The 10,881-nt window shown below is 37.4% G+C and overlaps 1 protein-coding gene across 9 annotated transcripts in view; it reads right to left on the bottom strand.

Annotated features, from left to right (window-relative positions):
• LRRC42 (leucine rich repeat containing 42) overlaps nt 1-10,881 on the bottom strand; it is a 296,973-nt gene that overhangs the window by 240,650 nt on the left and 45,442 nt on the right. Inside the window, exon 1 of one of the 9 annotated variants that reach the window (XM_044085476.1) lies at nt 6,989-7,084. The exons of 4 other annotated variants lie outside the window; for them this stretch is intronic. Coding sequence is in view for 2 of the 5 variants with exons in the window: in XM_044085482.1 (XP_043941417.1) it covers nt 6,091-6,109 (19 nt within the window). In the remaining 3 variants the exon portion in view is untranslated. Of the gene's footprint in view, nt 1-2,924; nt 3,121-6,090; nt 6,287-6,785; nt 6,816-6,988; nt 7,085-10,881 lie in introns of those variants that run through there. 4 more of the 9 variants (XM_044085480.1, XM_044085482.1, XM_044085473.1 and 1 more) reach the window with 4 other exon arrangements.

Raw genomic sequence — 10,881 nt, 5'->3', positions numbered from 1 at the left:
AGTATTGTTTAAATAATGGGGTTTGACCCATGTTTTTGTATCTGAAGAAGTTCTAACATTAAATATAAGAATGAAAGCACTCAACATTGAGATGTCCTGCCTTTTTTTTATTATTTATTTATTTATTCCAGTCACGAGGTTTTTATTTTTTGTTGTTGTTTCTTCATTTTGGCTTGTTTTTTATATACATACATTTTACATACATATATATATATATATATATATATATATATATATAGGTTTACTTTAAATAATCAAATGTTCAGAAGATTGACGTTCTGATAATCGAGACCAGAACATCAAAGGTTTAAAGTGGAAGTGCCAGGTAAGTGAGATTCTGGAATGTTGAGTGCGTATGCAGGGCAGCAAGGTGCCCTGCATGTTGTGTGTGTGTGTGTGCCATCTGAGTGTTGGTATTGCAAGTAGGGTACGGAAATCTCCTGTTTAGCACTACCGCACATAGCGGTAAACGGGAGATTTCCCTTACTCCACTGTAGTACGATCTCGGAGTTGGAATATTAAAGTGGGGGGGGTGTGGGGGCACAGCCCCCCACAAAGGGGGTGCAGGGGGGGCGATGATCAGAACGTCTATGTTCTGAACATTCGATGATTCAAAGTGAATCCATATATATACACACACACACACACATACACATAAACATACATGTATAAAAATACATATTATATACATATACGCATACATACATACCGGTGGGTATACACCCCTGTTAAAATGCCAGGTTTTTGTGATTTAAAAAAAAAATGAGACCACAATAAATAATTTCTAAATTTTCCCTCCTTTAATGTGACCTACAAACTGTACAATTCAATTGAAAAACAAATCTGTTAGGGGAAAAATATAAAAAATAAAAAACATGCAATAAGCTGGTTGCATAAGTGTGCACACCCTTAAACTAATACTTTGTTGAAGCACCTTTTGATTTAATTACAGCATTCAGTCTTCATGGATAGGAGTCTATCAGCATGGCACATATTGACTTGGCAATATTTGCCCACTTTTCCTTGCAAAAGCGCGCCAAATTTGTCAAATTGCGAGGGCATCTGTTGTGCACAGTCCTCTTCAGGTCACCCCACAGATTTTCTATTGGATTTTGGTCAGGGCTCTGGCTGGGCCATACCAAATCATTTTCTTCTTTTGTTGATTTGGATGCATACTTGGGGTTATTCTCATGTTGAAAGGTGAAATTCCTCTTCATCTTCAGCTTTCTAGCAGACACCCGAAGGTTTTGGGTCAAAAGTGACTGGTATTTGGAACTGTTCACAATTCCCTCCACCTTGACTAAAGCCCCAGTTCCAGCTGAAGAAAAGCAACCCCAAAGCTTGATATTGCCACCACCATGCTTCACAGTGGGGATGGTGTTCTTGTGAGGATGGTGTTCTTTTGGTGATGCAAAGTGTTGTCTTTGTGCCAAATGTACCTTTTGGAATTGTGGCCAAAAAGTTCAGCTTTGGACTCATCAGACCACAATACATTTTCCCACAGGCTTTTGGGAGACTTGATGTATTGTTTTGCAAATTTTAGCCGGGCCTGAATGTTTTTCTGTGTAAGAAAAGGCTTTCGTTTTGCAACCCTACCCCATAGCTTTTCTCCACTTTTTGATGACTGTCTTCACTGTGTTCCATGGTATATCCAATGCTGTGGAAATTTTTTTGTACCCTTCACCTGACTGATACCTTTCAACAATGAGATCCCTTTGATGCTTTGTAAGCTCTCTGCGAACCACGGCTTTTACTGTAGCAGGCAACTGAGTAAATGTCGGGAAAATCCTACTAGGACAGCTGAACCTTATTTGGGGTTAATCAGAGTCTCTTTAATTGATGGCAGGTGTGCACCCAAGAAGACTGAATGATGTAATTAAATCAAAAGGTGCTTTAACAAAGTATTAGTTTAAGGGTGTGCACACGTATGCAACCAGCATATTGTACTTCTTGTATTTTTTTGATATTTTGTCCCTTAACAGATTTATTTTTCAATTGAACTGTACAGGTTATAGATCACATTAAAGATAGGAAAAGTTTTGAAATTATTTATTGTGATCTCATTTTTTAATATCACAAAAACCACATACATACATACACACACACACACGCGTGTGTGGGTGTTTATGTCATTAGACCAATTGGGGAATATATTTATAAAGTCAAACGACTGACATGCCAAATGACGACATGCTGAATAGAAAATGCCACAACTCCAAAAGCCAAAAAACTCAGTAAGCCCCTGTGCACCCCTCACCCCCACCTGCTAATATACGAACTTCAATATCACACTACAATGGGGAAAAGGGAAAATTCCCTGATCCATCTATACAGTAATCTCATTGACTTTTATGATTTATGTGGTTTCTGTTTAGCATACTGGAAATTTAACATATGTCTACCCCCCCCCCCCCCAAAAAAAAGGATGGCAGAAGGCTTAAGATACTGACAGTCATCTAGCCTACCCTGGGGGAAGTTTGGAATAAATTTCTATTTAAAATCAAACAAGCATCAAGTGTCACAATGTTCAAAGTACTGGCAGATGACAGGACAGGTGAAAAACCCTATGGTCTAGGGTTTAAAAGTAGAAGGCTCCTAGCATGTCTCATGAGGCATTCAGCCTGCATATTCCAATACAATGAAGCACTGAAACTAAGTACATACTTTGCACATTGCTTCCTCATTATAAATAAGTCAGCTTGTTCATGTATAAAGTAGTGTAGTATAAATTATTTTAAGAACTAATTAAGGGAGGTTCAGGCATAGGCTTACATTCAATGAAATATGTCATGAACATGACAGTAGTAAAAATCATGTAACATGTTAAAGAATCTGTTGCATTTGTTTATGATTTAAAAGAAAATAGTGGTTGGGTAAGTGGTTTGAGAAACGAAAAGAATTCCAAAAGGGAAAAAACAACACACCTTAACTCCTCCAGCGAGCTCAAACAGGAACCAGCTCTCCTTTTCACAATACAGCTGAAAGCGAATTTATCATTTTGTAAAAAAAATTTTAAGGCTAGTTCTTTTATCTCTGATGATGCCTTCTTTAGCAAGGAGAAAGCACTAAGATTTTGTACTTTGTGAATACACTGTTTAATTTAAGGTCAAAGCAGTGTCTTGCAGTTCCATTCAGCTTTTTGTTCTGCCTGTATACCTTCAGCATTTAACACTACAGCTGCCGGTTCTTCTGTTTGATGAGCTGAGGTGTGTTTTTTCCTTTAGAAATTGTTTGTGTACTGCAACAAACCCTGAAACCAAAAAGAATGTGTGGTATTCACAATGCCATGGTTTCATAATGACAGTATTTCCTTGAATTATAGGCAAAATATTACAAGGCAGCTACAAAGCACTGTGCAACAACTGCTGACATGGCCAGCAATAACAAAATGATACCACAACTATGGCTGCAATTAATATCTGAAAACATGACAAGTTTTTTGAAAAAGAAAATAGACCACATGGTTCAGTGTTCACTAAAATTTCCACTAAGAGAGGCTTAAATCTGATAGACTGGTTGGTGGAAAAATAACACAAGAGGCTGTGATTACCAACAAGAAAACTGAGACACACTTGTTCTGCCACTAACTGGGAGAAACTATGGTCCATATGTGTGAGGAACGTTAGCTTTGATGCACAATGAAGATTTAAGTCCCAATGGGGATTAAAATCTCACACAACACAGAGTTTCTGCAGTTGAAGTTACCTAACACACTTGAGTTTTCCATTCCCACCAAGTTAAGATGCGTGTGCTGGGCTTCATAAACTACTCAAATTGATTCTTATTTTTTTTCCAAACACCTTTATTGAATTATCACTTGTGACATGGGCAAATTTACATTCATATAAAAGTAATCACACTATAATTAACATAGCAATATATGTGAAATAAAATGTTATCTATCATACAACCTAAGCAACATTACACAAATTATTCAACTCCTGCCTTTTATTAAACAATAAATATCTTTATTAAATATCACTTACTACACAGGCCCTCATACATTGATAAGAATGAAAACAAACCACACTGACACAAATCCTAGCTGCAAGCATCTTACACCACAACCTGTACTGGCACACTCCCAGTTGAAAACATTATGCATCACTTATAGTCTACCCAAACTTTTTCAGTCAAACATTACATAGCTCATTTAAATCCTGCCGCTTTTTAAACCTCATTCTTCCCTTGTATGTATTGTCCTCAAAATTGCCATTTTTTCCTATGTAGTTTGCTCTTACCCTTCTCTAAAGATCTCAATTCCAGTTGTTTTATTTTTGTTACTATATTCACTACTTCTATTATAGTTAGTTTAGATTCTGATTTCCATTTTCTAGTAATTGCTTTTTTGGCAGCTTATTAGACACAGCAAGGCCTTACCATGCCTAGGGAATTTCAATTCTGTATCATAGCTCAGAAATATCATCTCCCTCATCAGACCAACCTGCCCACCCAGCATCTCTGACAATGAATCCTGCAGGAAATCCCTAAAGCCCGCCAATCCACCATACTCCCAGAAAATATGTTCCAAATTACCTCTTTCTTCCCTGTTACACCTGTAACATTTGATGTCTAACTGAGGAAAATTTTAGAGTCAACTTGGGTATAGAAATATCTATACAAATATTTCCAGGCAAAAATCCTAAATCTTCCAGATTTTGCTGCAGATTTTGGAGACATACATATATCCTCCCACTGTATTCAAATTGATTCTTGATCTGAGTTGTTAGGAGAGATGGTAACATACGCACTGGTAAAGTGATTGTTAAATAACATCAGAATCATCCTCCAGTTAGGAAATGTATTCATGAATATCACAAAGTTTTAACTAGGATTCTGTAATCCCAATAATGTGGAAATTGAAGATGCTTAACCTTCAACAAAGTATGCAAAGGTAATGTGAATTTTAGCATAAATTAATAGGAAGAAAATCTTGATATCTCTTGCACTAGCTGTGCTTCTGACACAAAGTACTCAAGAAACAGAAAGAAAAAGTAACGGGTATGTTAAGCTAACATGCTTTAGGAAAACCAATGACTTTACTGCACCAGGGCAATTAGTAAGGACAGGAAGTGACATACACAGTGGAGTTAATAAAGCTGAGAAATTGCTAGGGATGGGAAAAGCCCCTCCCAGAGAAGGTCAATTACTAGCAATACAGCTAATGAATTTGCTAGGAATGGGCAGGAAGTAATCCCATTCCCACATCAAGGTAAATTTCTAGCTCAGAAGTATGCAAAAATTATACTAAGATTAGTACATGCACCAAGTAACACTGCTTCACACCTTCAGCCAACAGTGATGTAAATCTGCCATGTAAGCAAAATACTACTCCTCAATGGGCAAAAGCCACATGGACTAACTAGCCAGCAGTCAATATGCTAAAGACCAGAAGAAGAAAAAGCAAGGTCTAGTTATGCCAAGTTATGACCAACAGCAGTAGCAGAAGAGATTACAAAAATCAGACTAAATATACATTCACTACACGTCAATGCTACAGTATCTTACTTCAATTAATATTACAGAATATTGCTACTTATACATACACACACTCATACATAAGCATTTGACAGTCCTTATAGTAATAAATCAGTCCAGAGAAACTGTATGTTTTGCTTTTCCTTTTTTTGGTTTTAGTTTAATACATCAGGTTTATTTACAGGGATAAAGAAAAATACTGTCTTAAAGCAAAACCATTTAAAGTCACACAAATAAGGGTGAGAGGTTGGCATAACTGTTAAGTTATTTATCTTACAGACACAAAGTGCAGGGTTTGATTCTCATATGGGATAAATGACTAGGCATAAAATGGCCCACAAGGACAGTTAGCCTAATACTAATTTATAAACCTATGAACAAAATCCATTCCATCCACAAAAGTCACAGCAATTTTTCCAGAGCTCAGTTTACAGCTGTAGTGTGTGGTATCCTTTCATATACAGGTATATACCCACAAGCGCATACATATCTATCTATATGACAGACAGATATACATACATGCACACACACGTGTATAAATACATATAAATAGATATGTACATATAAATATCTTTATTTATGTACGAGATAATAGAAAGAGAGATTTTTTACTTGCAACAGGTTTTATCATATAGGCAAGGTCCTCTACAGCTCTTTTCCTTTCTAAACTTCAGGGACACCCATCAGACTTCAGAGTTCAGGGATACCCCACGGACTAGCTTCTGTGGCTCCATGGAGACTTCTCTTTGGTATCTTCTCTCAAGCCAGAGGTCATGAATCTGACCTTTTCCATACTTACTGATTATATGTGTCACCTAATCCTTACTGAATGCTATGAAGCTTTGTCTCGTTTTGTTTAACCTGCCACCTCTGTACCTCTCTCTCCCCCTCTCACATGATATACTCTCTGTTAAAGGCAACACTTGCAAACACTGTCTCACAATGAGCACTGCATTCTCCAAACTCAGTAGTCACTATGCCACAATACATATATACACAGTTTACATTTGTTTCAGTGCGCTTGTAACTTTAAAATATACAGTGAAGTAGGGTTACCACCTGTCCCACTTTGAGATGGACAGTCCCTCTTTGGGCAGTTGTGTCCTGACAAAAAATATTAAAAAGGGCAAATGTCCTGAGATTGTAGGACATAATTATGTCCCATATTTTATGTAATAGTTGCATAAGATAGTTAGTTCTGTATCTAAAATACCTAAATGTTACAAGAAACATAATAAGCAACTAAACTGCTACAAGAATAAACTTTTATTTAGGAAAAAAAGTTAAATTCTATCCTTTGTACTGACCGTGGGTATGTGTCGGCCTGTAAAATCTGATGCGTGTCCCGAAAATGTCCCACTTTGGCCATTTGAAAAGGTGGCAACCCTAAGTGAAGCAATTAAACATGCACATACATATGCCAAACAAATGTCATGACAAGCAGCTGTAATAAGACTCAAAAGAAAAACAGCTAAAGTTGATGAAATATAAGTAGTAATGAAGAGAGTACCGTGTTATCTGTGAAATAAGTTATTCCAAAATCAGGCAGAGGCAACTGACAAAGAAAGATAACTGTCTAGAAACGCAGCCAGCATAATTCCAAAAACTGGCCTAACACAAATGATAGGGAAAGGTACCTTTGTCTAGGAACGCAGCCAGCATAATTCCAAAAACTGGCCTAACACAAATGATAGAGAAAGGTAACTTTGTCTAGGAGCGCAGCCAACACAGCTTTCCAAACAACAACGTTCCAAAATAGGCAAGATGTCAGAAATCATCCATGTGCAGACAGTACTGATAAGCAGTCAATACTTGCTTACACTCTAAACACAGACAATTTGTTGAAAATCTGGAAATAAATAAGCAAATCCATGCAGGCACAGATAACCATATGCTACCATACAGTAGCAACTGCAAGCACAAAATTCAGGAATAAACATGAATTAAGTTAGTTTCAAAATCAAGTTGGGCCAACTCAGAAAGGTATCTTTGTCTAGGAACATATTCAACACAGTTTCCCAAATTCAGCAAAGTTACAGAGGGTGTAAGAAGTCAGAACCTGTTCATGTGCAGATGATGTAGGCTTACATTTCATAATGGAGATAACTTGTTGAGAGGGCAAGGAAATAATGTGTAAAGTCCATACATGTGAAAAATAACTGTAAAATGCAATACAGTAGTAATTGCCAGTACAAAACACAATCAGGTTGACCAGTAGCCAGTACAGTAAGCAAACTGCCAGGTAAGCGCAGATTAAAAAAAAAGTGAACTGTTAAAACAGGGTAGACTAATTCAAAATTAAAGAAAGAAGAAAAAGTCCTGCACAATACAGAAAACAGACCTGATTACATGTTGCCCAGTGTGCATTACATAACTATGTGCAGTCTAGTAACAATGTCCCTATGTTTCGCTGCATGATGAGTGATTAACATGTACATACCAGTCAAAATATCTAAAGTGCTCTGGACATTGACCATGCCTCATCACTGTACGTCAGTAAGTGTGATACAGACACACACAGTCACTGTGTCACTGCCCACACCATGCTATATATCAGTGCAGTCCACATACTATATGATACCAAGCACAATTTAGTAACATACAGGTCACATAACTGTTCAATAACAAATAAATAACTATTCACATAATAAAGTTCAGTGACTTGAAACACTTCCCACACACTGCATGATGTCAAGCAGGATACTGCCTTTGTATCACTGCACTGTTACACTATAGGCACTACATGATGCCAGGCATACATGCCAGTTATATTATGCCACTTACATATATTTCTACATATACATCAGTTTTATGACTATGAACATCACTAAGTATTCTTAATGTATTACGAGTTCAGCATGGTAAAAGCAACAGCTACAGGACAGACTGTGTGCACTTCCAAATATGATAAATAGTGGATAATTTATTATTCCTATAAGAGATACTTTCCAGGATACCTATAAAACATACACAATTATGTTTCCAAGAGTTAACACCAACATGGGTAAGACCACCTGTAATGGACTAATCATTCTCAATTTTGTTAGAAGAGATTTCTCATTATGCCAGTGCAGCTCCCATTATAACAATGTTCCTCAATGACCTGTCCTTCAGAAAACCTTTCCCCAGGATGCTCCTAAAGGTGCCGGACAATCATAGCAACTATGGTAAATACAACATACAGCAGTGAATTCATAGAGCAGTGAATGGAAAGAAGCAACAATAACCTGGGCATTTAAGAAGGCATGTCAGTACACCAGTTCTCTATAGCTTCTAATGTCAGGCAAATATGGACATGCAGCTGGTAAACATAGTGGAAGTACAGTGAACACAAAAGGTATCACTGGTAACTAATGACAATTGTGTCCTTCCTTACTATGAACAGCCCCCACCACTCCTTTGCAATGTTGATGTTCAAATACTCATCCTGGAAGTCAGAGGAAATACATTACAGTCTGGAATGACAGGAAAAATGTATTGCACCATAAGCATGGCTACAGTTTCCTCTGCAAGACAGGTTTCCACAATTACAATACCAATATCTAGTCAGAGAAGCATTAGCTTGTTTTATAAACAAACATATTAGTACTACAATGGGTGATGGCTCTGACTTGCATGAAAACCTCCCACCATTTACACTATTATGAGGGGGTGAGGCAGATAAGAGCACCTAAAACATTGCACCTTTATGTAAATGGATTTCCTACCATTTAATCAATGTCCTTTTACAAACAACTTTGATGGATGTCTATGCAGGAAGAAAGAAAGGGAAGTATCTCAGTCTGCCTCCACAATCGAACACACAGCCAAAGCCTCTGTATTATTTAATGATCCCAACAGGCAGTTCCATTCAGGTTGTGTTTCCAAGGACAAACTATGTTGTGCACTACATGCTGAATGTATGTAGCCTGTGCATTTTGTCCAAAACAACTCACTGTTACACCAGCATAGTCTGTCTTGCAGTAACGACATGCCATCCTCTCTCTAAACATTACAATGCATATATTGAGGAGGCAGACATATGATAGCCACACTTGTGTGTCATCTCCGTCCTGCACATATATCCAAGGTTCCATATGCCTTGTGAAAAGCCTTTAAAACAGGCACACGATAAGCGGGCTGTGAAAATTACACTGTACGGATACAGCCAGACAATATAATACCTGCAACAGATATATCACCACTGGCCTTCAGACTTTGGAGATTGCTGACAGTGTGGGATGTGTACAAAATGACATGGTATAAGTTTAAGTTTATTTAGCAAGGTACTGCAATAATCACCATGGACCAATTATAGACACAGCTCCGGTGAATGCTATCATAAAACAAGACCAGAAATAAGTAAAAGTTAAGAATAACAACTTAAATGTGAAAAATATGTGGTCAAATGTTTATCTAGTGAAGTTAACAATTTAATTTACTTTATGTATATGCATATTACACTACATTATAACTGTCGGGTCACATATTGCATTAATAATTATGACGTACCCTGTGCAAACTGAGCATAAAAAATGTTTATACATTTTTGACAAACACTTCTCAAAAAATGTCATTCATTACATTTTTATTTCATGTCCCCAAATGTGCACCATGTCCTGGTTGCCTGTTGTCATCCCAGTGTAGCTGCAGTTATAAGATTGCCATTCTTTGCAGTATTCAACAACCTGTATGAGATGAGGTGATATGCTCAGCCCCCTAAGGGGCTGGTGAAGCAGTGTCTGGTTGTTAACATGTGTCTGTTTAAAGCTCTGACATATCTACCACAGATGTCAAACACAGGGACTACAGAGTTGACTTAAATTCCCCATATGCTGGTGTCTTTGGGTAAGACCATTCCCCCTTTATCTATATGCTTTCCCACCTTCGGTGCATGGCATGTTTGTGATAGACTTCTGTCAATTGTGTCCCATGGTTAGACTTCACGGTACTGTTTAGAAACACAGACAGTTATGTTACATATACCTACTTTGCATAATAGTACAGTGCTCAAGGAAGGATGAGTGTTTAAAATAAAATAAAAAGTATTGAAACTCTCAACTACCTGAAGGCTCATCTTCACTACCCTTATTCACAGTTGCCTTCCAGCTCCTTTGTGGTGCCCTGTGTCTAGCCTACAGCGCTATAATGGAGTCGGCTTTATTCACACTCCTATACATTACCAGGACTGTGCAATATCCAATAATCATCCAGGAATTATGTGTATGGCCCTCCTTGAAAAGGGAGGAGGGCATTAGCTATTAGTGTGTTTTATCTAAAGAATGTTATTAGTAAGGTTCATTTAATACTTAGTATCCTTCTATATGCATGTTTAAGGACCAGGCTTTTTTATGGCCCCAGTAACTGGCTGCCTTTTAATTTAGTATTTTAAAAAAGTAATAATTATAAAAGAGAAATAAAAGA

This window comes from Protopterus annectens, chromosome 10.part0, assembly GCF_019279795.1.
Source record: "Protopterus annectens isolate FY-2018-M chromosome 10.part0, PAN1.0, whole genome shotgun sequence".
NCBI classification, from domain to species: Eukaryota; Metazoa; Chordata; order Ceratodontiformes; family Protopteridae; genus Protopterus; species Protopterus annectens.
This window is presented reverse-complemented; position numbering and strand designations above follow the sequence as displayed.